Source organism: Coturnix japonica, chromosome 3, assembly GCF_054131305.1.
Source record: "Coturnix japonica strain WE chromosome 3, WE-NBRP24, whole genome shotgun sequence".
Classification (NCBI taxonomy): domain Eukaryota; kingdom Metazoa; phylum Chordata; class Aves; order Galliformes; family Phasianidae; genus Coturnix; species Coturnix japonica.
Window position 1 is genome coordinate 25,298,513 of NC_140665.1, and position 27,293 is coordinate 25,325,805.

Consider the following 27,293-nt stretch of genomic DNA (forward strand, 5'->3'; position numbering starts at 1 on the left):
GAAAGCAACCTTACCCTGAAGTTTCTCAAGCTGCTGACAATCAAGAGAGAACGCATCAACCCAAATTTCCTTCTTCTTCTTCAAAACCATTTTAGCTGATTGAGGGACACCTGTTCCAAAGACAAACACACAAACAAAAAACCCAGCAAAACGCATTATTTAACAAGCATAATTATGAACACAGAGGTCTTTTCACAGAATAAAGCTTACCATACTATGTATGCAATCCCTTTTGCAAGAGAACAGCTCTCTTTTCTATATTTTGAACCCTTCCAATTATTCTGCCCGAAATTTGCCACAACTTCATGGCACGAAGAGGAATACAGAAAACACAAGTTCAAGTTTGCTGGACGAACCACAGATGCCCTCAGTGGTAATTTTACTCCACAGGTTATGCAGCTTGTGGTGTGTCCCTTGAATGTTCTGAGAGCATCACCATGCATGGGCACACAAACGATACCACAGAACGCCAGCTGCTCTGCTGTACGCTACTTGATTTATTTAATGGTAGCAATGTAAGGTTAGGACCATGCAATGAAGCACTTTGGGTTCTTAAAAGCAGGCCGGCCAGTTCTTTGTGCACTACAACAGGTGTTACGAGTAGTAATCTGTTCCCCCTCCTTAAAATAATAGAAAGTAAACGTGTGCTACAGCTCCACTAAGAAGCTCATCCCCACAGAGCGATGGGGCCGGCAGGGATCCCCTCAGCTGCAGCCCCTGCTGGAGCAGCGCTGCTCAGGCCGGTGTGCAGGTTGCTTCTGAGGATCCCCCAGCACGGAGAGCACGGAGAGCCCCTCCGCCGCTCGGCGCAGCTCCCAGAGGTGCCTCCCCCCTGGGCAGCAGTGGCCTCGTGCTGCCCTGCGTAGACACGGAGCAGTCGCCGACCACGGCGGCCTACAGAATAAGCCGCGCCCCGCCATGGTGCCGCTCCAGCACAGCCCGGTGAGCGGCAGGGCCTGCGGAGAGGCCGGGCCGGGCGGCGGTACCGCCATTGCTGCAGAGGTCCGGCGTCGCCGCCACGGAGGCACCGGCGCAGCGGAGGGGCAGAGCGGGAGGAGGCGAAACGGCAGCAAACCGTGCCCGCCCCGGGCCCTTACCCGGCCGGGAGAGGCTCGTCCAGCTGCGCAGCTCCTCTTCCCTTCCCGGTTCCGCCGCACCACGTGCCGCCCGCGCCGGACCGAGCGCTCCCCGCCCCAGGGCTCGGCCCTGCCGCCTCCTCCGGCAAACGGTGCCGGAGCGGGGGCGGACGGGGGGGAGTGGGGCAGAAACGTGCTGCACCGGAAGCTTTGCTGAATCTATACGCGTGGGAAATGATTTGGGCATCTCCCTCGGCTCGGTGATTTCCTCCCTGCCTTGTGTGCAGGCTCAGGCTGGGCATCCCCTGCGGGTCCCCGCTCAGTCCAACAGCTGTATCCTCATTTCAGTGGATGCAGCATCTCTGACCATCTTCACTATGTCTGCAGTTCCTTCAAGACCTGCACGTTTTATATTCATTCAGTTGGCATCTCTTAGAATCATAGAATCATTAAGGTTGGAAAAACCTGTAAAATCCAGTCCAACTGGATGGTCCCATCAGCACCATGCACACTAACCTGTGTCCCTCGGTGCCACATCTACCTGTTTCTTGAAGGTATGTCAGATGGATCTTAATACAACACCATCTGCCTGCTTTGCTCAGTCACTGAACTGAGCCTACAAAATGAGATTGTCCTCATAGGGACAACTGTCAGCTGCTTCCTGCCTCCTTGAAGGGGCTTTGGTACTACAGTTACAGAAAGGAGAGAGTAGCACATAAGAGACACACACTTTACCTGCTCTGATCCCCAACAGCACCAAGTTTCCTGTATCCCCAAATCACTTAGAACTCACCACACACTTCCACACAAAACTACACTGTATGTCATGGATCCTGTTACGGCTCCAAATGTGCTGTATCACGAGCAGCCATCCAGGCATGGGTTATCCAGCTCAACTACTTTGGAAAAGCGTCACCCCATAATTTCTGTTCCTGCTGATAAGGAGCAACAGGCCACTGAATTCACGGTGTCTGTGCCCTGCTGTGCACCTAACAAAACTAGCAGGTGGCACATCCAAACTAAAATGAATGACTTAAACCACGGAGTTGGTTGTTCTGTGAAGCTCTGGTTCTTGAAAAATTACACGTGTCCAAAAGCAGCTGCACTGTGTCATGGAGGGAAAACAACAAACTCCCAGGAAAAGTTTCAAAACAAAACTTCTGGCTTAAAATGTCCCTAAAGCACAAGGAGGTGGGGGCAGCGCCCTGGGAAGTGACACCTCATTTCCTCAGGCACAGGCTGGGACAGGCAGGGCATGGGGCTGGATTTGCTGGGAAGGCTGAGCCCATCTCTGCAATTCATCAGATGTTTCCTCTGTGCTGGATTTGTGGTTATAAACATGAGGTTTATGTTTACAAACATTACAGCGTTGTGTTTACATACATCATAGTTGCAGCAAATCAACACCTACAAAGTTGGTTCCTCGTGAAGGAAACATTCTGACCCACAACTGCTGAAAGCCTGAATTTGGAAGCTGTAAATGCTGGCCTCCTGGAGCTCAGGGTCAGCACGCCTGTCTCCGGTGAGCAGAACGGTTTACACTGAGAGCCTATTCTCAAGGAAGACCGTGAGCTTGGAAACATGTTATTCGGAGCAATACAACGTTTTACCACTCTGTGGCGCCAAACAATTAAAAAGAGGTTAAGCTTTCAAAGGCAAACTACAGAGTTTGTCAAAGGCTGTGTTTTTCTTAGTTAAAAAAGGGGAAAAAAAGCCTTTACCAGTAATCGAAATGAGTACAGATTGTTCCACTCAGAGGTATCAAAGCATTACAGCTCCTTTATGTCAGATGCTATTTTCCTGTCCCTGAAAGACAAGCTGTAGCCTTCAAAGAGCGACATTTTAGGATATGTCATGGTGATAATGTGAACTGAACAGGAATTATCTTTCTCCTGTCCCTCATCCACTTAAATAAAACCTTTAAAGCTGCTTCTTTCTGGAAAGACTAAGTGATACATTTCACTGAATTATAACAGTAGCTGAAGATCATCCATTCACTTATTATTATTAATTTTTGCATGACAACTAATACAAACAGTACTCCGGGATCTTTTTGTACTACTGAAAGTTTAAAATACATGAAATCCTTCTAAAAATTCAGGTATAAATGATCTGACAGCAGATGATTTGTGATCAGAGGTTTTGGAATAGCAAGGTGCTTATTTGAATACATTTTCCAATTGTAGACTTAACTACCAAAACCTAGTGGTCACAGTGATTGTCCATGTGATAGAGAAGCAGAAAAAGCCCCATTTGTTGTGGCGGGCTCATAAGGCTGCGTGTCAGAATCACAACCTGTGTAATCACAAAAGTCTCATACACCCTGAAACTGGGCATTTACCTATCAGGGCCGCAAGGCTGCAGAGCACTGTTACTACCACCTGAAGCCAAAGGAAACGTCAAGCCACACAACGAGCAGCCAAACCTCTCGTGGAGCAGGGGGTTCTGCTCTCCCTCTCGCGGTCCGACGCTGCCACTCGCACAGCCCCTCTCTGCCCCGTCCCAGCGCTCCCTACAGCGCCGGGAACCACTCCAGGCAAACGATACAAAGTCTGTGTTAAACGCCCATACGAAATCATTTTGTACAGCTTTAGTTAGGAACAGAGGGATGATTTTTCATCGTTTGGTCAAATATTTCAATCTGAACAAATAGCTTTTTTTTTTTTTTTCCCCAGTTCATTTGTTTCTAATGTGGCATTTCAAGGCATTCTATGCAGAAGATATTAAGTATAAATTAATTATTTCTTGCCATTCCAACGATTGTATTTTTAATACATTTTTCAGTGGCAAGTGTTTAAAAAAAATGCGAGGCACTTAGGAATCTACCAGCATATGAGTGGTTTCGGTGAAGTTATTTGGATGCTTTAAGCAGCAGAGTGGAAAACTGGAGCTGAGCTGAACTGAATAGGAAAAAGTGAAATCGTGTGGGTCACCAGATGGGATATGGGAGCTTTCAGGACCTTTTATTTTCTTTCATTCACAAAAACATGTATTTTCAGTGAGTCCTAGATGAGTATGAGGGGCAGTGTACACAAGAAGGCTGCATCACTGTACGTACATGTGAAATGAACACCAGGCGAAGAACACTGCATGGAACCGCAATTGGTTTAAGCACCTGGAGAACCTGTACAACTGGAGACCTCTCCAGCTCACAGCCCAACCAAAGCACAGTCCCTACACGTGCACCTGCTCATCTGCCCTTGTTACGACAGCAGCGCACATGGGGTTGATACACATAGACACAAACCCACCGCAGGAGCCGTTCATCCCTACCATCACAGCTCCAGAGCCACTGACTGCCCGGATCCAGCGCTTGGGTTTGTACGTAACAACCTTCCACAAAGAGGAGAAATGTAAGTAGCAGCAAATGCCGACGTTACAGCCGGCGAACATCGGGACACGCGACGATGTCTACCTAACGCGTTCTCCTCTTTGGAGATGCAGTACAAGTCAGGGGAAAATCCCCACCAACGAATAAATGAGGACACGGGGACGAAGAAGGCGCTCCCTCCCACGGAAGGGGCGCGTCGGGCGCATCGGTCAGTCCTCGCGCACCTACCCTGCCCCTGCCGGGGGCACCGCGGCCCTGCCCGCACTCCGCGCTCCCTCCGCCGTCCTCCCACCGCCCCTCCGCTCAGGCCCCGCCCGGGTGCCCTGCCGTGGGCGGCCCCCCGCTCCTCAGTGGCCGTGGCGGCCGTCGCTCAGTCGGCCGCTCCGCTCGCCGCGGGGATGGTGGGGCGGGCAGCCGCGGCCCCGCAGTGCCCACAGCCCGGACGGCGCCCGGCGCGGCGAGCCACGGCCGGTCATCAGGTTTGAGCTTCCCGTCCTCGCCTCCCTCCCTCCCTTTGCGAGCGGGGCCGATCGGGGCGAGCCGGGCGGGGGGCGCGGAGCACCGGGCGGCCCCGCGGGGCGGCGGGGGGCATCACGGCGGCGGGTGACGTGCGGTGAGGTCACGGCCGTGATGCTGAATTGGAACCCGGGGGGCGGCGGGCGGTGCCGAGAGGTGCGGGCGGCCCCAGTGCTGTGAACCCCTGAACAAGGAAAGCGAGAAGCACGCGGAATACCCAGTAAACATACAACTCCAAGGTCTGCTTGAAGTGCCGACGCCGTCAGCTATCAGAATCTTTACACGTGCAGCCACCGAAGCAGGGCACGAGGTGATGCGGGGGTGGTGGTGTGCCTTGGCCGCCCTGCACGTGTTCACCCCAAGCCAGCATGGGGGAATGGCAGGAGGACCATTGGTACGTGGGGTTCTGAGGGCAGTTTTAAATAGCTCAGTGTACAGTTTGGGCACGGAATTATGCGAAATGAGTCAAATGGAAAATAAAGTTAGCAGTGTTTCTGTGTGAGTAAGGGCCCTGGCCAGTGACAGAACTGAAAACGCTGCCTTGATTCCCAAACAGGTCCACTTTGTGTCTCACCATTTCCTTTCTCCTGCCCAACCTTCTGGCTCCAAAAAATAATTTGGAAGTGCAGCATTGGGGTGGCAGAAGGGAGGGCTGCAGCCTGTCCATTGGGGCTGTGGTGTTCCAGGACTGTGCCGCTCACCATTGCACAGCCAACACACACTGTGCAAACCCTTCCTAGAGGAAGGCCTGATCCCCCATAGTCCAGCAGTGACAGGACATATGGAACACATGAGCAGAACACAGCGTTCTGTTAAAAATGGGGGAAAACACTGACAGCGTGATGAGGAATATGTAAATTTTTAACAGACTTTAAAAAACCGGGACACGGTTCCCTCCTTCCCCCTGAAATGTATTTTGATAATTTCCAAGCAGACAGCAAAGAGAAGGAAATTATTTTAATCCTTTTTTGGGGGGGGAGAATGTGACATTCTGGCTTCTTGAAGCCTGCAAAGAGGTTTATAAACTTAAAAAATAATAATAATAATGAAAAAGACGAATTTAATCTTTCCAGACTTGTCAAACTTGTCTCAATTAATTTTTGATGACATAATTAGAACTTACCACTTTAACGGGTGCGCTTTTTTAGTTTACTTTTCAAAAGGTTTTATTTCTGAAGACTGAGAGGAAAGGAGGGCTCTGCAGTGGGAACGGAGCAGGAAGGAGGGGAGGACTGTAGGTTAACAGTGCTGATTCAGAGAGCTCCATTAAAGCCAAAAGAGATGAACTCATTTTTTTTTTTGTTCCTCCCATGGGGAATCAAACAAGAAACAGGAAGTCATTGATTCAAAGCAAGATCATTCACTCCGCAATTGTAAACAGTGCATTATGTGCCTGTAAATATTTCCAGAACCCAATGGCTTTTTGGAAAGTACGAAGTAAATTATTATAATCTCTAACAAACTTCCCACAATAAAAGAGTTATTCTCAAACTTTTTATCTGCAGTGTTTATACAGTAGAATATTAATTAGCTTGGACGTAGAGAAACAGCTTGGCTGAACGCGTTGTTCACTGCCAGAAATCCATCCACTCACATGTTTTGTCTGTTGAAACACAAACATTTTTAACTCCACCCTGTAATATTGCACCCTATGAAAGAGCAAAAATTCTTTCCCTACTTTATCCATTTGTATTTTCGCCACCGCAAGCACTGAAATTTCCTACTGTTAACCAGATGTTGGCTGAGTTCGTGTCTGATTTGTGAAGCTGTCATTAATCAAAAAGCATTGTAAAAAAAGTATATCCTACATAGACAGTCTAATAGGAAATTGTCATTCTTCATCACTTGGGAGAACAGACCATCTGCCCCAGTCCATGCCTGAAACTTCTGCTCCTTTTGAAAAGTAGGAGAAGCTGCTGCTTGGAAGTGACCCCATGCACATGAGGAGTCTACATAAGGAGGGAGGATCAGGAATGGGACAAGGGGAGGAACCCATTTCCCCACAGCCCTAGGAAGTCCAAGCTGAAAGCAATGGGTGAAATGGTACAAGACATTGATCATCTAGAGGGCTTGTAGCTGACTGAGTGCTTCTGTGCTTAAAGTTTAGAGTCTGGGTTCAGGAAGCTGTTTTAATAACATGCTTAAATCCTAGCAGTTCCACAGGGATTCCTGAACTCCAGAGTAAGAATTCCTGAATAGGGATGGTTGTAACTTCAGTGCTTAACAACTTGAAACACAGCCTGCAAGGCCAAGAGAAAGAGAGGGTAAAGAGCATAACAGTTACCTCCAGACAAACAGCTATGGTGAAAAATATTCCTTTTTTTTTTTTTCTTCTAACTTAGCTATAGAATAAAAGCGACAAAGAAATTAGTGCATGGGAAAAGAAAGAAGAGTTGAGAGAGTTTTTCACCTGCTTAGTTATGGCATTGAACCTTTAGGAATGAACCAAGAAGTACTATCAGTGTATCACAGAAAAGGCTACTTGCTTTTCTATGTGCTTTTACTCGCAAGGAAGAACTCTGGGCTGAGTGGTTGAGTTCAGCCCTCCTCTTACTCTATTAAGCTGCCTGTAAATAGCAGGAATACAACAGAGCCCAGTCCTTCTGCTTGCAGAGAGGTGATTTTCTTGGCTTCTCAAACTTAAAGCATGATGAATCAGCTCTCGTCCTGAATAATTTTTCCAGCCGTGCTTGTCCAAAAGGGCATGGAGCTTAATTCTCTCAGCAGTTAAATGTAGATAAAAGCATGGGATTGAACTTGAAACACAGATGAACTAGGATGTTCTGAGATCTGTTACATCTGCTGCAGATCTAATATGAAGATACTGTTTTCCTTGGAAGGACCTATTTAGGGACCATTTGCTCACGTGCCTTTGTATCTGGAACCATAAGCTCAACATTGTATCTCATCAAGGAGATCAAATATTCAAGACAATCTTAAGTATCATTTACCCATCAGTAATCCAGCTTAAAAACAGACGTGGTGCTAAGTCATGCATACTTATACCTATACAAAGCATTTTCCTAGCTGAAGTTCAGTTCTCCTCAAGTCTCGCTATGCAAGAAGGGATATATACAGTAAGATAAGGTTATCATTCTTGGCATTTCACTGCTTATGATAAAGAAAATACGTTGCAGACCTGAAATAACTGAAATCAGAAATCAAATTAAGGTAAACCTGAATATTATCAACATAGATTTCAGAAATCTTCCGTTTACGATAAGGGCATTTGTAAGCTAATGTACTTTCACTACGTTTTATGGAGCTGTATATGCACAGTAGTTGTGAGTATTCTTGAGATTTGTATAAAATAGACTGGTAGGTTTATTTTTAAAAGTCAGATGTTAAATACAGACTCAATCTGAGGTGTTTTTTTTCACTCATCCTTTTTCCAGGGTAAATATGGCTGATCTTTCAGAGCCAGAAGGTACTGTAAACTGGAAGGAAAGATGTTTAACTCTGGAGTCACAGCTAATGAAATTTCGTCTTCAAGCAAGTAAGATCAGAGAACTGTTAGCAGAAAAGGTAGGTCTCATGATACGAATTTTAAGCCTGTATGAATGGCTGTTTGAAGAAGAGAGCTCATCTCTCTCTGTTCGTGGTTTGAGATTACAACTCCTAGGATTTTTTTCAGGAGGAAGAAAAAAAAGCATTTAAAGATGTATAGAAAATAGGTGTGTTTTAATGCTGTAAAAGAATTTCACACATTGTATTTCCCAGCAAAAATGTTCGTTTTCAGGTAACACCCTGGCAAATCTCATGCAGAGAAAAGCATATATCCAGTAATCAATTGTACAACATTAAAGTTAATATTTAGCACATTTTCCTTTTAAGCTTTCTATGCTTAAGTTAATGCTTCTCTTTTGTGAACTTATCTGTTCTCCCTTTGAAGCCATAAATCGATTTAGCATCCACAGTTTCCTCTGAATCATTCTAATTTTGCTATATTTTGTGGGGCAGTAGAACTAAATAGGATTCTAACAGGGAAAACATGCATTTGTGCATATATTAAGAACCATGAATAGTATCTACATACATTTGCTCTCTTCCTTTCCTAATAAAATGTTTAAGATTCTGTTTACTTTGACAGCTAAATTGAACATCAGATACGTTTTCATAGAGGCGTCTATCACAACTCTGGGATTTAGACAAGATCCTACAGATTTTGATGTTATGCTTCATTTTTTCTTTTACTGATCAGTCACTGAAACTTGTAAGGACTTTCTTGTAAGTCATTCTAGTCAGAAAGATTCTGTTATTCTGAAATAACAAAATACCATCAAGGAACTGTGTTTCTGCACTGCATAGTACCCATTACTGAATGTCTGTGATTATGCTGGACATCATATGCTATGAATGAATTTCTGCAGATCTCCACTGATAGCCTCAAATTGCTCTACTAAGTAACCAATCCCTGCAGTTGCTGAGACAGTTCACTGGAGGTAGATTTCCTCCTACCCTGTGGCTGTTTGTTTCTTTTAAACACTTTACGAAGCACAGATTATATAAACCAGAACTCCCTTATCTGCAGAATGGGTGATTTCCTTAAGGAACTTCAGTTGCTCTGTAGCATAACAGTTCTCCTCAGAATGGCCACTTTAACTCTTCCCTAGTCTATCATCATTTATCTGCATGCCCCCTAATTTTGCTCCTACAGTTTCCATTAAATACTTTTCTACAGACTTAGAGATCAGTAGTTGGCTCAACTGTATCATCCAGTTATTGACTGGATATCATTTGGTCCTGGCAATTTGTTACTATTAAATTTCTGTGACCTCCTTTCTTCTGCGAAGGAAGAAAACTTCAACTTGAGATGGAAAAAATGGGGAGAAAAATTCAGTATTTTCTGGGTCTTTTCATTAAGTTGGTTGTTAAAATAAAACAATCATTAAAATTTACAACAATGTAAAACTTTTATATAATAATATTGGGCACTGCTGGAGCTGAATTTTAGAGTTAATACTCCAAATACATCTGCTTAGGGATGTCTGAAAATACTGCTGTTGGAAAGCAGTGTAATTGAAAAAAGTTTGAACAGGTATTGCATAATATTGGGTCTTGAAAGAGTGACCAGCTGTACAAATGCTTGAGATCTCATCTTAAAAGGAAAGAAAAAAAAAGGAAAACTTCTTGTCTTCTTCATTCCACATACAAAGGTGTGATCATGAACACACATCAAAGAGTACCATGCTCTCTGTAGTACTGCTCAACAGATCACTGGATGTTATGCAGTTGAGGCTGTTAGATGACTTATGTATCTTCTGTTGCTTTACCCCACTTTGGATCACTACCATTTGGGTAGAAGTCAAACACTAGATGTGACTATTCTAGGGACTTTCCAGCTGCCATAAATGCCTTGTTTTAAGCAGCTGCTGCTGATTATAATTTTGGCAACCAAAACGTCAAAATTCATCAACTGCACTTCACAAAACCATCTGTGTTAAAAAACAGAAAGATTTTAGAAGTAACCTTTGAATTACTTCTCTTTGACTTTCACTTCTTTCCTTTATGGCTTGCATTTCTAGGCTCTTCACTAACTAGAAGTGTCTCCTTCAATTAAAATGAATGTATGCTTAATCATATCATTTCAGAAACCGTGCTTTAAAAAACAATCAGAAGGCAAGGGATAAAATCTCAGACTTTCAGCACTATGCCTGAAACAAAGCAGTCAAAGGACATTACAGATTCTCTCTCATCTGCGAAAAAGATTACTCCAAAGTAGAGGAAAAAACCCAGTTCTTAAGAGCTTGTCATGTTACTGCGCCCTTGTTTTAGTTCGCCTCAACTTTTTTGGAATGTTTACTAAAAGCTAAGTGTTTCCTGGGGGTGAAAACGAGAGAAATATTTTCCAGTTAAGATCACAGGTCCAGGAAGTATTTAGTTGGGATCATTTAATATCTTGCAGCCCAGAACAGAGCATTAACAGACTTCATAAGAAAATGATCTTCCTCCTCACTTTGTCACCTTGTCTTTTTACTATGAATCTTTCATTCATAAACTGAAATTCATTTGGGACATGCATCAAACCGATTGGTCGGAGCTCAACAAAATGAGGCTGAATCCATCAGCAGGTTTTTTAATTCCGTGCTACTAAAAAGCTTGTTGGTTTCATTTGTAATGATCTCCTGGCTATTTTTCACCCATTTTTATTTGTAAAATTCCAAAGTATACAAACAATCCTCAGTATTTGTAAAAGGAAAAGTATATTCACATGATTTTGATGTTGAACTGCATGCAACTGCTACTCAAAAATATATTTGGAAAATAGCAAAATGAGTATAGAGAAACTGACTGGCCAAAATCTGATGGGCATCCTAGTATTAGGGACAACAGAAGAATGCAGCTGATGTCAGTCCTTACTGCTACCCGCTATATTTATTAGCTGTTACAGAATGAAACAATTTCTATTTTGCAAAGCACACGAATATTCACGCTATGACTTTGATTAGCATAGGCTAAATGTGGTTTTGTTTACAATCATGTCTGTGCTATGAAATGTGTACTAAAACATTGAACAATAGCAGCAGAGAATCTTCTACTTCAAAACAGCACAATAAATCTTAGTCCTATAGTATGACAGATATTAAACCCTCATGGGTATTGAATTACATAATTTATGTGATTGTTGCAGAAGAAAGAGTGAGAGTGGTATTGTGTCTCAATAAGAAGGTAATAGAAATGAATTAGAGGGGTAATCCTCCTAGCCTTCTTCTGCAAGTATCTGAGACATCTTCTCAAGACAGTGAATCAGGAAGATGATTTCAGATAGTTATATTATAGGGTGGCTGTCTCTTGTCAGGAATTATTATTGCATTTTTTCCTTACGTGTTTTATAATTCAGTCTCAAGGTTTTGGTGAGGGTCTGCTTAAATCTATCCTTCTTTACTATTAGAGTCTGTGACCTTCTGTAAACATATTTTGGCTTTGAATTAATTGATATACTTTTCTTATACACTCAAAATCAAATATCTTTGCAAAGTTATTTTCTTTAGTGTCTCTTTTGCAAATAAACATTTGATCAACCTGGGAAGCCTTCACTATATTTTTTAAAATAGATATGTTCTAGTTTAGAACAACTGTTTACTGTTCTTATGTTTTGTTTTTCAAGGAGTCGGGTTTTTTGGTTTTTGGTTTTTTTAAGCAAGTACTTTTCCTTGAACCTCAGTGTTTAATGAGTTTGAGAAATTCCTATTACAATTGTTTCAGCACTGTGGCTACCACAACTATAACCATGTAATAAACTCGGGATAAAACTGAAGCAGAGGAATACATAGTGTTTTTGGAGAACTCATCCATTCACTGTTGTTTATCTGCTCGGGTTTTTTATTTGTTTTCATTTTGCCAAGAAAAGAGTTCATGTTTATAAATCTAACATGCAAAGAAAGAGACCTTGTTGGAGCTTTAAGCAGAAGCTGCTGTAAGTGGGAGAGGTCTTTGAAGGAATTTAAGGAATGATGTAGAAAGTATCCCTACTATGCCAAATTTAGGATGTCAGTGGAACTGAGTTTTAAGTAGAAGCTTTTATTTTAATGCAGCTCAATGCTTATGCATATGAAAAGCTTATTAAGAAACATTTATTGAATAAAAAAAAAAAATATATATATATATATCATACAACTCAACTGCAGGTTTAGGTCCTAACTAGTATTTCATACCAGAAAAATTTGCTGTCCCTCATTCTTGCCTCAGTGAGTACCTTATTTACCTTAAACACATATGTAACATCATATGTAAAGATTATGCTTTTCCTATCACTTGGATCATCTTGGTAGGAGAACAACACAGCTACGTTAAATCCACTGGTGGGCAGCCTGCACTGAATTTTTTCCATTAGACACCATAAGGGCTGACTATTGCACTATCCCAAGTGTTGGATTATAAAGTAACACTCAACATTCACATGAATGGTTCCAAGTTTGTTTGTGGAGGAGGCAGTCACAGAGCTTCACCTGTGTTGTGGGTGAGCTGCAGAGCCAAGTCCTTCACCAGTTTAAGTTAATTGATCCCCAGAGACAAGAAGAAAGCTCTTAGGGTGAAAGTAACTGAGTCAGCTGAAGTAGTAAACTCCCTGTTGACCTGGCCCACTTTTTGCTGCTAACTTAAACCAGTATATAAACTGAGTGCAAGAATACTATCCGGACCTCTGTTCTTGCTAGACTCCACTCAAGTAAGCTCCTACCCATTTCTACACACAAGGCAATTGGGCAGTGCAGTATGTGCTCCCAGGGTGGACTGATGTTGGTTTGCATGACTTAATAATTGCATCAATAGTAGAAGATAATAAAAGTTTAGAAGTCTTAGTTTATTTTACGCCCCTTTTACCTCTATACCTTTTCCATTATTAACTGTTTTTATCCTTTGTTATTATGCTATGCCTTTTTATAATAGTTTTTTTGTTGCTGTTTGTTTCACTGCTTTTGTATGTGCTAAACCTGTATTCTTTGTAAGGAGGATGAAGATGGGGGGATGGGGTGGGGAGGAAGGAGACATCAGGAAGCAATAAATCAGTTGTAATTGTTCTCCTAGGAGCCAGGCTGTCTAATGGTGTGAAAAAAAACAGCCCTAGCTTTGAGGTCAGTGAACAAATACCTTTCTGCTGTACAGAAACAGGAATATGGGTTCTGTTCCAGCCCACCTGAGATGGGGAAAAATAATGGATGTTATGGGTGCTGTGATAGTGGTCAGGCATAGTTTAGATCCTTAGCCATCTAAGATTTCCTTACCATTTCACTTGAAGTGAAAAGATGTTTTTTTCTCAGTTTTTCTGAAGGGAACTTTTCTACTTACAAATTATGCATTTAATTTTCATTCCCTCAGGGAGTATTTTCAGGCTTTAAATATCTGTTGTCATGTCTTCAAACTGCATTATGCTTCCTTCCTTATATTTCTGGAATCACTTGCTCCTGTAGCATCCGTGTTCTCTAGGTGTCCTGCACACTTTAATTTCATAAGTAAATTCTTTTTCAGTCAAGTCAGTTACTCAACTTTTTAGACATCAATGAGTAGACTTCTGACTGGTACCTTCTATCCAAAGGCTATAACCTCTCAGGCAGTGGTGTGGGACAAAAGCCTTCTATTTAAATATTTTTGTTCTGGCTTTGATCAGACCTCACTGTTCAGCAGAAGTAGCAGAATTATCCCAATTGCAGTACAACAATCAAAAGAAAACCAAGAAGACAGCTGCCTTTCTATAGATGTGAAGAAAACAGACTTTGATACGTTTCTGTTATGGTTTTAAGTGCTGAGAGATCTTTTTCTCTACCCACCACCATACGCCCCAGTACACTTTTCCACCTTGTTAAAACAATGTCTGCACTCTTCTTACAACTTTGAGTGTTGTGTTATTGTCTACTTCTGCTCGAGTGCAGGTCTTCGTGCAGGTCTCTGCAGCTCAGCTCTTGGAATGAAACCTGAGCTGGAACAGAAGGCAGTCAGAAAGCATGAACTTCCCTTTTTACCATTTCACCTTCATTGCACTGCCTCCCCAAATCCCACTCCTGAATTTAACTTTCTTGTGCCTGTGTATTTGCTGTCAGCTGTCTGAGACTAATGAGTCTGTAAGAGTTCCCTCCCTAGACTTTTCTGTTCTGTATTTTCAATTTATATAACTCCATAATAAATCAATAATTTTACTATAATAAACTTGACTGAAACGTAAAATACTACTTTTCATATTCACATGCTCAGTAAGCACTAGAAAAGCCTTTTGTGGCCTGGACCGTGATTCTGGGACAGCAAGCCTACACCATTATGAGCAGTCTTCAAAGGAAAATAATATGAACTTATACATTGTATAGCTGGAGTAATACAAGTATAGTTATGCATAGTTGGAATAATACAAGTATAGATGTAAAAAGATAGCCAGAAAGTACCTAAGGAAAAGACTCACCAACTCTGATGCCTTCACTCAGAGGACAATGTTGAGGCTCAGCAACAGAACTCCACAAAGGAGCAATCTCCAGAAAGAGATCCTGCCTTAGTGGTGGTCAGCCCTTAAATGGCATCTAGGAGAGGTGGAGCCAAGATCCACCCCTTCTGGGAGCACAGCTGAATTACCTTCACCTGTGCTCCTGCAGCTGACTCATCGCTTCCTTCACATGGTTAATCAGAGGTTCAGGCTGTGATCAACAGTTTCCTTTACATACATACACCCATACAGATAAACCTACACTGCTTTTACACTTCGTAATTCTGATCACAATACAGGATGAACACAGAAAGATGGAGAGGAGGAATTGTTTAGGTAGGAAATCTGCAGAGGACACTGCTTTCTTTCTTCATGAGAATTCCGGCTTTTTTACCTGATCACTGGCTTAAAAACAGTTAAGATGGGAGGCGAAACAAATGAGGATACACTGAAAAAGTAGCAGCTTGCAAGGTGCCAGGTTGTGAGCACTGAGTTTCACAGTAGTCATACCCTAAGTGATCATTCTGGTTGGATCTGAAGAAAAAGTAAAGCTATAGCCTTTATAAAAGGTATTCCCTTTTCATGCAAGAAGGAATGACAGACAGTAAAATCCTGTATGTTATGAACCAGTAATGTAGTGAAGAAAATTCCCTGTGCTTGATCTGAGTAGCACAAGGAACATTTGAACTTTCTTACAACGAACTTTGGGAGATCTGTAACAAAAACAAAGTTGGGTTTAGAAAGAAGTTCTTCATTTTGGTGACTAAGCCTACACCCTTGAGAAATGTTTTTCCAAGTTTCAACTTTTTTTCTAAGGAAAGACTTTTGTGCCAAAGCATTCGATTTTGTCTATTCCTATTTTAAAGTCTACTGTAGTTTATAAACATTTAGCACCTGCCTTATGGAATTTACATGATATGTAGAAGAGAAATCAATTCCAAGACAGAAAGAATAGTGTTTGAAAAAATGGATGGAACGTACCCTGTTCAGCTTGTCAATATACGAGTTGTGGAAGTAGGAGGAACATTTCAGTGTTTTTTTAAGCTAAACCACCAGAAGAGAGACCTTGTAAAAAGAGCAAGTTGTGCTTCTCAAACAGTTTTATTCTCACTTCTGACTGCAGCCTCTACAGTTTGGATAAAGCATGTCTGTAATCATGAACACTGAGAGCAATCTCAGCCACTGACAAATCAGTGTTTGGTTTTAAGTGGTACTTGTGCTTTTCATAAAGAAATATGTGAGTTTAAACAGACAAATAAAGAACTGAAATGGAAAATTTTGGTCACATGCAGTGTTTTGGAATAGCTCGCAGGCATATTGTTCAAACCATTTATAAGCTTATCAAGCACCACATAAAAAATCAGGTATTTTCTATATATAGCTTCTACTAGAAGGCAGTTCCAAAGCCCATTTTAACCAATCTGGAAAATTTCCAGCCTCTAATTGCTTCATCACCTGTTTACATCTGCGTGGTCCTTTGAAAGACAGTTGTAGGTGTCTTTTTTCCTCTCTTATTTCCTCTACTTATTTATAGAAGCATCTCCCATACGAGCTTGCACACTTACAGACATCATTACTGGTATGAATGTGGCTATGTAGGAACGCACAGTGCTGCTAAGGCTCATGGCAATAATTTACTCTGATCAAATCTCTTCTAGTCTAAGCAAGTAAAGAGCTGCACTGTGTAGTATTGCTGCTTCCATCCAGTTTAAAGGCTATATATTTCTTCAGTTTTGGTAAGCCCTATGTGGTAGGACTGATAAGTCACTAAATCACAGAATGGACAGATTTACTACATTTCTTTTTATGCGGAACACTGTTTCTCGACTGCAGATGGCTTGGGATTTTTTTTTCAGATGAGGCTGAATAGAAAAGTTGAAATGCAAGAAAAAAAGCAGACTGCTGTTTTCAAGTCATGGAAGTTCTGCATTTAATCAACAGACAACATGTGTTTCAGGTTCGGAAACACTGGGGCTTAACTCATTTTTAATTTCTGAAGATGGGCTCCTTATCAGTATGCTTTGGAAGGCTTACAGAGAAGCCACATACGCATACAAGTGGAGTGTTTTTTTAGTGCAAAAGTAGATGTGATTTCATGCATCATGAATATTAGAATATCGTAAAGATGTTCTAATAAAATCGATTTTTCCTCTACTTGCACAAAACTGTGCATTGAACATTTCTGAATACAGCCAAGAAACTTCCGTGTGAACTTTGACAAACAGCCACTGTGTATTTTGCTTTAGTATTGTACAAAATTCCAAGTGACTGCATGTAGAGCTTCAGTGACCAGACCTCCAAGGCAGTACACCTCTTTGTTTTTATTGCTGCTATGTTTCTTCAAAGCATTCAGTATTTATTCACATCTGGCATTTCTCTGTTCATTGCTTGAACAAAAATAACTGAGTTTGATCAGCTTCAGATGTAGAGTGGTTATTTCCTTACTAAGTTTAAAAACAAATCTGTTTTTAACAATAGATTTTCTTTTCCATAATTCAAATAATGAATGCAGCATGCACTAACCTATTTTCTGAAAGATGCAGGAAGATTTTTACACTTAGAAGGAGAAAATGCAGATTAAAGTGACAGTCTTTTCTTCTGTACCTGTGTCGATATTGCTCTCAGTATGTGTGTACTCTTGTTTTTGTGTCTAAGGTATTTATACTTTGCACTTAAACATTTAGAGTATAAATCCAGAACCAGTGTAACTTATGACAGGAGACCTCTGAATCTTGAATGAATTTTGGAAAGAGACTGAGCCAACCATAGATGGACATGGCAAGAATGTTCCTTACCAGAGGTTTGTTGAAATGGAAAGTTATTTCAAGTTATCCCATTCAGGACATAGAAAATTAAGCTTAAATATATTTTATATGCCAAATGTTACTAATGTCTTGCTGGACCTATGTGTTTCTCCTGGGAAGCCAACTCTGAGTCTGCTGAGACTCTATAAACTTCAGTTCATTCAAGAAATGCCTAGCCTTGCAGCTAATAAGAATCATTTAATTCTGTTGATACCGGTTTTGTTGATGCTGGTGATTTGCATAGATGAATATTAAAAGAAGGATGGACATCTAATTCAACAGTTTTTTCTGTCTTTAAAGTCATTTTCTCTACAAAGACAGTTGGTTATCAATATAGTTGCAATAGGCAGGAGTTCTTTCTTCTGCATCTGTAAAACATACCAGCCTTTGATTTGAGACATGGCATGGTTACAATTACCTGCCTTTTTCATCCTGAGGTTCTCTGAAAGTAGCATTTACCTTTTTTATTATTTGAGGCTCCCAAGCTATCTATCTAAGTTGTCTTCGGAATCACCAGGTAGAAAGAACTTACTATAGTATGCATCTTATAATTGACAAGTTCAAAGCAGGGTTTTTGGCTTAAATGATGAGCAATTAGTCCACTCAGGTATTTTCACCGTACCTCACTCTCTCCTGCCCCCCTCGCACACACACACACACACACACACACACTGCTATCACTGTTATGAAACCTTCTGCTAAATTACGTAGGAAGATTTAAAGCTATGCTTTGTGAAGAGAAATCGTTTCTCTTGGAACTACTTCCAGTTTTTGCCCAACAGTTCTGATAACCTTAAGAGTCCTAAAGCTCTCCTATTTTATTTTATTTTTCTCTTGTGTTAGAATAGCAGAAAAGTTACAGATACTCAATTTCATTTGTTATTTTTCTGACAAAACCAATTTGTGGCTGGAGATTAGGTTTTGTTATTGTAATAGATACTGCAAAACAAACCCAAGTAAGATCTAAGTAAAGGGAAAATCAGGATTTATTTAGTGATTGCTATGTAGCATCAAATTATTGAAAAGTTAGCCAATAGAACTGTTACATAAGTGCTTATCTTGGGTAACCGTGTTATTCCATGCTTGCTGAACAATACGGCTTGCTCTGCTCTGTTTTGTTTGTACAGGACTCCTAAAATAAGTTGAAGATCCTTTAGAAATTTTCCAAATCAAAGTTCACATGTAATTGTTTCCAGGAAGCTGACTGTAAAATTGTCCAAAGCTTCTTAACAAAACTTCATGAAATAGTTAACTCTTAAAGAAGCAAAAATAAACCTTATTTTTTCCATTTTTAATCTCTGAATGCTATCTTTCTTAGTAATCATCCTCTCAGCTTCTCTGGCTCCAGCTTTACACCCATCTTATCAACAGCTCCATTCCAATTATATTCCTTCTCCCAAAAGACTATGTGAACATATCATTGTGTTCCAGGGCCTGTAAAAGAGTATATGTTCCTAGAAAAGACACAGCATACAGTTTCACTGTAGAAGCATGGAAGGAATTTAGGTCTGTCTTGCACTGGACTAACCAGAACTTCAGTTGTTGTGTGGAAGAGCAGTGCTACTGCTTGGGGTTCATACAGTAGTTCAGTGGTCATCAGTTACTGTCAGAGAGTCTTCTTGTTTTCAAACTTATGCTCTGAGTCTGAGCCAGCTGAGCTGCACTCCCAGGTTTTACTTCCATGTATCACGTATGCTATGTAACCTTATAGCTGAATTCAATTGTATTTACTGGACATAAACAAATTACCAAGTGCTGCTGTGGCAATCATCTGCATTTGCTTGACTATGAAATTTGATGAACAACTTGAGTAGCAACAATGAATTTCACATAATAAATATCTGAAGGAGGCTTCTGTCATAACATAACCATTATGACAAATTACTATTAACTATCGTAGAGTATGTACAATGTTCATTATTGATATAATACCTGCTCTTTCGCACACTGCTTTTATTGCAGTGGAATGTTAGCTGTCCAAATATTCAGAAATAACCCCAATTTTTGAATCCACAACTCACTAAAAAGAAATGTCATAAAAATAATATTAAAGTGAGTTTTGTAAACTAAACTTATGTTTGAACATAAAGCAAAAACGGGCAGATTAAAAATAATCTTAGAATTCCAAATTATGTGAATTAAATTGAAATTTAAAACCTCAACATGAAGTCATACTAATATGGAATTAAATACAAGTGACCAGAGAACAACGATGGAAGCTGATCTCTCTGAGTCTGTGCACACTGTTAAAGCATGAATGACTCCGAAAATCATTTCCTTAGCCCAGTTCCTTCTAAACAGCTCTTTGGGGACTATTGTGTATGGTGTAATCTTTGTTACATTTGTATCAGCAGTGTTTTGTGGTGTTACAATATATCCTTCAGTTCCTGCGTCATCTGAGGAAAGTCCTAAAAGGTCAGTCACAGCTTTTCTTGTGAAGAATCATTTTCTCCATTTTCTTTTTTTTTTTTTTTCTTTTTTTTTTTTTTTGACTGATGGAAAACCATGATTCTGTATCCCTGTGTGGATGAGGTGCTAAAAGTACACAGAACTGCTTTGTGTTATTGACAGCATAGCTGGGAAGAGAAAAAAGGAAAAGTAAAAAGAGGAAGAAACTGGAAGGTGACAGAAATTAGAGTACAAGCAGGACAGAATGAAACTGATTATTTCAAAACCAAGCAATAAACTGGAGACAGAATAAATGGTCTTCATCTCTATCATTTGTACCATACGCTTTCTTACGAACAATGCTGAAGCTGACTAGCAAGCATCTCAGTGTTAAGTATTTGATTCATCCTTCTCAGATGAACTGAGGTCATTAGATAGGTATTTCCTGAGAACCATTCTCTAGTCCTTAGGTACTTCATACGATGATTTCAATACCCAATATACCATGTTTGTTTTTTAAAGCCATAATTCTATTTTCACCAAAATTAGACTAGAGGGCTCTTAACAAAATATTAACAAAGAGTTTTTTACTTGCCTACTATGTTGCATATTGTTGGAAAACCCTTCAAAATAAATCATGTAAAATGCAGGGGGTTTCAGAGGCCTAGGGCAAAGGTTGAGACAATGATTTATTAGGCATCATTATAAAGTAATAGGTCAGGATCTCCTGCCTCTCAAAAGCAACCTATGCTCCCTCATGCTGCTCTGGTCTCTGTCTTTACCCATTTCTACTCTGGCTTTTCACATCTTGTTTTGTGCAGCCCCTGAGTCCACAGTGTCTTTTCTGCTGAACACCCCCTTCTTGTCTGGGACAGCCCTTGTAGCACATTACCTAAATTTGACAACTTCAGAAGAATCAACAGCCAAATTGTAAAATGTGCAGAGTACCCCCTTCTCTTGCTAGTTTGGGAAGGACTGAAGGAGCTTAGTGCTTTATAAAACCACATGGGAAGAGTTGCAGGGTTTTATTATCAAAAGGATTTCCACCCTCAGAAACAAGGAAAAAAAAGCAGGATGTCATACAGCACCTACAGAATTGTTCCATGAAGAAAAGTTGCATTAATTATTTCTCGTTAGAGTAATTCTAATAATATTTTTAAAAGGTTATAATCATAAATCATCTCAATTTGACACACACTTTATCTCTTTAGTTGTTTTTACGCTCCTGTTAACAGTGCATCTTCTTGATTTTCAGAGCCAACCATTAAAAACATGTTTTGCTGTGGTATTCCTGGCAGTGGGCAGAATGCAAAGACATTTTACTGTATGCTTGTATGTATTTACAGATGCAGCAGCTTGAGAGACAAGTTATGGATGCTGACCGCCAAGCAGAGAGGGCTTTTCAGCAGGTACACCTAAATTAGAAACTCTTGATGTGCATGCAAAAGTTACCAGGGGAAATTCAGGAAATTGTTACTTGTCTTGAGTAGTGCTCAAAAGGGAGAAGACGGCTTCCTTTTACATCTATTGATTCACCTTCCTCGAGATGGCCTCACACTTTCCTGTGGTCACTGTACAGTTCATTTCAGTAAAGTGAAAGAACAGAGCAAATTCAGAACAGATGCATGTAATGAACTTCTTCACTGATGCGTGCTTAGTCTTTGATGTGTGAGTGGAAATAAAAGGAAGAGTGACCTATTTTAGGAAGCCTTTTAAAAACATAAAATGAGGATACCTAATCCAGTCTCTAAATAGGGTTGTTCTGTGCTGATTCTGATTCTCGTGAAAGTTCTGCCAACTAAAGGATGAGATTATGACTAAATAACAGAACAGAAGTTGACTTTTGATTCCAAATGGCAGGTATGGCTACTGCTGATGTTTTATGAACATGTGTGTTCCCTAAAAATTAGTCTTACTGTGGGACAGACAGAAACTAAAACTTGTAGGAATAAAAATGTTCACATACTGATTTGGAATCAGAGGGTACTCCTAACTACAAGGCAAGTGTCTTTTAGACACTGACTAATAAGCCTAAGAATGGCTTCCTATATCTCAATTGCATCCTCACACTGGCATTTCTAACAGGGTAGCATATTTCTTCTCACATAAGGCTCAGAACTTTACAGGATTACCTTGAATCTAGGTGATTAAATTATTACCTTTTATGTGGAATATTGTTTCTTAAGTTTTATATTTGACTTTCCAAATAGGTTCAAGTTATGGAAGAAAAACTAAAAGCAGCTAATGTTCAAACGAGCGAATCAGAAAACAGGTTATATAAGAGATGTCAAGATTTAGAGACCCTGATTCAAGATAAAAATGACGTAATACAGAAATTGGAGCAACAACTTGAAGAACAGGTTAGAAATAACTGTGTTACAAAATAAAAGCATCAATTCCACTCTTAATTATGCAAAAGGAAAAGAATTAAGATCAATAAAGAATGGAAAAGTTCAGAATTGTATCTGTTGTTGGATTAAAGAGTTTTCCATTAAGAGTACATCATTTGAATAAGACTGATTCACTTGCATATCATGCTCTGGCTTCATTTGAAAGAACAGGTAATTTTTAAAAGAGCCAAGATGTTGTTCCTTTTCTCCTTCTTTGAAATGTTTTCTATTTTCCAGAGAAATAGCAGCATCCTTGATGGGTCTATTCATCTTTGTTTTAAAAACTAACACAGGGGATCAGATTTCTTGAAGGAAACTTGAGGATTTGTTTCTGAAGGTACTGCTAAGGCAGACTAGAAAAACATGCTGTATCATTTCTTTTCCAGAAGCAAATAAGACTGCAAGAAGCAAAAATCATAGAAGAAAAAGCAGCTAAAATAAAAGAATGGGTGACAGTCAAACTCCATGAGGTATAACTCTTGCTACAATATTTATTGTGCAGAAAATTGCCCGTAGTCAAAAATGTGCTTCCCAGTTCCATTAGTTGGTGCAGTTACTTCCATGAAAGTTGAAAAATGAATTAGACAGCACAAAGGATGAAAGCTTCCATATCTCTGAACTGATGATGTTCAACTGGGACAGCTGGTATCTGGCTCCACTTTGCAGACAGAACCTTTAGAACTGCTCTCTGGCAGGTCAACATCTCCACTTTTTGAAGATTAGGTGGCAAATTTAGCTTGCTTCAACAAATGCCTAAAGAGTGAATAATCCCCCAAAAGCTGAACAAATCTGCTAGGGCAGGAAAAGGACTCATTTTTCTTTTTTTCAGTGCCCACTGAACTCTTAGTCATAAATAGTTTCAGGGGTGCTGACTCTATTCCCAAAAGAGACCAGCTGTCTCCATTGGTTCTCTGTTGTGGTGAGATAACCATCTCTACCCTGCCTAAGGCTGCTGGTCTTGGTATGTAGCTGTTCTTTCTTGATTTGCATTTATAGAATTTTAAACTGTCTGTTATCATTAAAGACTTACTCTATTGTAGTTAACTGGAAATTGCATTCACTCCAGTTAAAAAGCAATTAAATTATTTCTTAAGTTGGAAACTTGAAATAGCATTTATAATTAGTCTGCAAGGGGAGTTTTTAAAATCATCTAATAAAAATACTACTAAGTTCAATTAAACTTATCTCAGAATAGTTTGGACAAATGACTGTAACTCTTTACTTAGAATCTCAGGGTAATTTCACATCAGTAGCAAGGTGTGACACACTGGACAGTGGAATTGATAGCTCCCTTAACTGTGGTATTGGACACCCAGATTCAAATCTTCTCTTTTCCGAATTCAGAGTAGAATCTTGAACCAATGTCTCTTCCTTCCTAGTAGTGGGCTATAGCAGTGGCTTGGTGGGGGTCTTTTCCTTCCTATAGATATCCTGCTCTATGTAAACATTTTGGTATCTGTTGGTTTTTTGTTTTTCTTTTTTTCAGTCCTTGCTGCAGGATGGCAGGAGGTTTTAGCACCATCATTGCCTTTAACTCTTCTGCTTTCTCTTGGATTTGCCAGATGGCGCCAGACATCTAATTCTAGCCCTCTGCTTTTATGAAACATGACAATGCAGATTCCTTTTTTCTTAATTGTTTGGGCTCTTTAAAGCAATCTCAGGTTTGCTTGGATTTGGCAATGCTTTTAACAGAGTAAACACAGTTATTCAAATTAACATTGCAGGGAATTTCAGATGCATATACTAGGGTTAAGGGAAGCAGCAGACTGGAGATCAGTATATGAAATAGCTTCCCCTTAGGAAAGCAGAAATGTAGTGCAAATCTTAAGTAACGTAATGACTTACTTAAAATAAGTGTTTCACCAGTGGATGAGATTATATTTCTGTGCTTTTAGTTAGAGTTGGAAAATCAGAACCTTCGCTTGATCAACCAAAAGCAAATCAAAGAGATGAAAACAGTACAATGTAAACTGCAAGGTAAATGTACAAGTTCATTCTTATTTCCTCTATATGCAGTATACATCTTACTATACTTCATTAATTTGTGTTTCCACATAATTGAAATATTCCATAAAATCACAAAGATTTTAGTATTATCTGACTTCATAGTGACTGTATATAAAAGTGTTAAGCAAGCAATAATTTATTTTTTTCCTAAAAAGACATGCAAGCAAAGCACAACTGTTTTCTGCTGAGTGAATAGCTATTTTTGTGTTATCTAAGTGGCTTTGCAGGCAGTAAGATTTGATAGGACTTTTGTCAGATCTTTGCTTTTCTTTCTTCACAGGGTAGGCAATCTTAGCAGTGTTAAGGGACTGTCAATCTGTAACTGCTTTTCCAGCAAATGCTAAGCTAGGAATCAGAATTCTCATTATGTTTCTGCAATTATTACATTTGTCTGCAGCGATTCAAAACCTATTAACAAAGCATTTCTGAATTGCTATTGTTCAGAGGCTACAGGCAAGAAACCTGGAGAATGTCAGCGACTGAGCAGTTTGACTTTTGGATGCTTTTCAAACAGAGCAAGAAGTCCTCAACCATCACCTAAATTTGAAGAAATAAGCAACTCTTCATCAAAAGAATTGGATTACAGTGAAAGCAAAACCACGCTAGGTATTTAGCCACCCATATTCTGTTATTTTATTCCAACACATGTGGAAAAGTAAAATCAACAAGTGTGCTCAGCCATTTAACAAGTATGTAGCAGTACTCTCTCCTTCTTCAGTGCCAAAATTACAAGTTGATTTCCATGGAAAATCAGGAACTGAAATTCTGTTAGTATTTTGTCTACTTGTATGATACCAAGTTCATTATCAGTCTGAGTGTGTACATATTTAAAAGTGTTACAGCTCATCTTTACAAGTGTGCTTACACTGTTAGCTTGGCTGGATCTCTGAGTAATGTCTGTTACAGTTTCTTGGTAAATATTCTTCAGTTGCATTCAAAGATCATCATAATATTTTTTTCTAAGATCAATTATGTACAATACTGAAAAAAAATTAAATGTGCTTAGTTATTTAAAATCATTGCCAATTTTACTATTTGCAGACATAAGGACAAAGTCCTTTAGAAGTCAAGTTTGCTGAAATAATTTTCCTCGTGCTCCTTGTGTTTGTCTTTTAGAGAAGGATATCCTAGAAACTACCTCTGCTGGTTCTGCACATGAGAGCAATAAAGGTCAGAAGTCATTGCAACAAAGTTCCTCAGGATCAGAGCAGAACAAGAATGTGCGAACGAGCCATTCATCCAAAGATGTAGACAGTGATATGTCCAAAAACTCCTGCACTACTGGAAGTGACTGGAGCTCAGACGAGGATGGAGGAGATAACAAAGGACTGAAATCCAGGTGTGCATCCACCCTCTCAAGCCACACATCCGAAGAAAATGCGAGGTACAGTAGAGTGGGGAGTGAAATGTATTTGACAGCCTCTGATGACAGTAGTTCTCTATTTGAAGAAGAGAGTTTGGGTGTTCAGAGGACTCAGCACAAAAGGTTGTACTCCTGGCAGCAAGGGTCCCAAAGAAAATGTCAGAACAATCCAGGTGGAAGGTGCAACTCTGACTTCACAAATAAGAAGAAAGATCTAGACAGTTCTTCAGATGAACTGAATAAGAAATTTCAGTCTCAGAGGCTAGATTATTCATCCTCATCCAGTGAGGCAAATACCCCAAGTCCAATTTTAACCCCTGCTCTTGCACACAAACACCCAACCCGAGCAACTTCTGCAGGCTCTCAGTGCACAACACCATCAGATTCTCCCTCAAATTTGCCACCTCCAAAGTTACGAACTCCTAATGTGTTTAGTATAAATTCATCATTGGCAAAAAAATATTTAAGCCAGCCTCAGCTGAGTTCTGATAGAATGTTTGGTAGAAATAGAAATGCTATAAGCATGATACGGCCATGGAGACCTCAGGAAACAGACATTGATCAGGTGGATGGAGAAGACACAGTTATTTTAGAGAAAATGGAGATTGGCTGTGATGAAGGAGTGTTTACCTATGACTGTACTGAAGCACAAGATGCTGAAGCCCAGGAACCCTGTGATATGACAAAAAAGGTTGCTAGCAACAAACCTCCAACTCCACCATTACATCGATTTCCTTCCTGGGTAAGTGTCATGCTAGACATTTTTCCTACCAGTGAAGATAATTTATTTCACGCTTCTCTTCTATGACTTTTGTTGACTATAACTGTCCTGCTCGCTGTTGGATGACAAGACAGAGCCATACCATAAGTTAAGACAAGAAATCCAGAGCAATTTTGCTATAGGCACTTTGGCCCCAAGTGATAGTATTTATTTATTTTTAATAAGTTACCTGTATGGGGCAACTGTTGTGTGAAAAAAGGATGAATCAAACTATGGGTACAGTGACTATGGTACATAAAACAAGGATGCATTTTTCAGCTGCTACTGATGACACCACTTCATCAATGGCCTAATATACAATATTATCACATTGCTACTAATACAAAGACTAGGAGTTTGTGGGGAGGCTAAGCAAAAGAAATGCATTTGTTGTGTTTTAACTGTCTACCATCAAATCCATTCTGCTTTTACGTTAGGAAAGCAGAATATATGCTGTAGCCAAATCTGGTTTAAGGATGTCTGAAGCTTTCACCACAGAATCTCTTAACAAAAGTAAGTGGTTTAACTGTTCACTGTCTCAAGAACAAAAACTTTCTTCTAATGGTAATTTATAAGACAGAAACAAATGTCCCATATTTATCCAAGATATTTTTACTATCATTATCTGCTGTATAAAACCCATAAAATCACTGATTGTCTTTACACCATCATCCACTCATATTAGCTTGCCTCTTGACTGAAACACAGAAACATGAAGGTTGGAAATGACCTCTAAGATCAACTAGGCCAA

At 40.1% G+C, this 27,293-nt stretch overlaps 2 protein-coding genes across 15 annotated transcripts in view; one reads left to right on the forward strand and one right to left on the reverse strand.

The window, feature by feature from the left end:
• THADA (THADA armadillo repeat containing) overlaps positions 1 to 4,689 on the reverse strand; it is a 147,614-nt gene extending 142,925 nt beyond the window's left edge. For 7 of the 9 annotated variants that reach the window (XR_014944581.1, XR_014944580.1, XR_001553893.3 and 4 more), the window contains exons 1-2: positions 1,098 to 1,160; positions 15 to 110 (exon numbers count right to left, since the gene is read on the reverse strand). Coding sequence is in view for 6 of the 9 variants with exons in the window: in XM_015857459.3 (XP_015712945.2) it covers positions 15 to 90 (76 nt within the window). In the remaining 3 variants the exon portion in view is untranslated. Of the gene's footprint in view, positions 1 to 14; positions 111 to 210; positions 1,161 to 4,635 lie in introns of those variants that run through there. The other 2 variants (XM_015857461.3, XM_015857460.3) reach the window with 2 other exon arrangements.
• Positions 4,690 to 4,717: 28 nt separating this feature from the next.
• The window catches only part of PLEKHH2 (pleckstrin homology, MyTH4 and FERM domain containing H2), a 46,034-nt gene continuing 23,458 nt past the window's right edge, over positions 4,718 to 27,293 (forward strand). Inside the window, exons 1-9 of one of the 6 annotated variants that reach the window (XR_014944582.1) lie at positions 4,718 to 4,886; positions 8,319 to 8,448; positions 21,369 to 21,431; positions 22,233 to 22,382; positions 22,799 to 22,882; positions 24,308 to 24,389; positions 24,864 to 25,025; positions 25,536 to 26,524; positions 26,980 to 27,055. Coding sequence is in view for 4 of the 6 variants with exons in the window: in XM_015857468.3 (XP_015712954.2) it covers positions 8,326 to 8,448; positions 21,369 to 21,431; positions 22,233 to 22,382; positions 22,799 to 22,882; positions 24,308 to 24,389; positions 24,864 to 25,025; positions 25,536 to 26,524; positions 26,980 to 27,055 (1,729 nt within the window). In the remaining 2 variants the exon portion in view is untranslated. Of the gene's footprint in view, positions 4,887 to 8,318; positions 8,449 to 20,013; positions 20,050 to 21,368; positions 21,432 to 22,232; positions 22,383 to 22,798; positions 22,883 to 24,307; positions 24,390 to 24,863; positions 25,026 to 25,535; positions 26,525 to 26,979; positions 27,056 to 27,293 lie in introns of those variants that run through there. The other 5 variants (XR_004306785.2, XM_015857468.3, XM_032443872.2 and 2 more) reach the window with 5 other exon arrangements.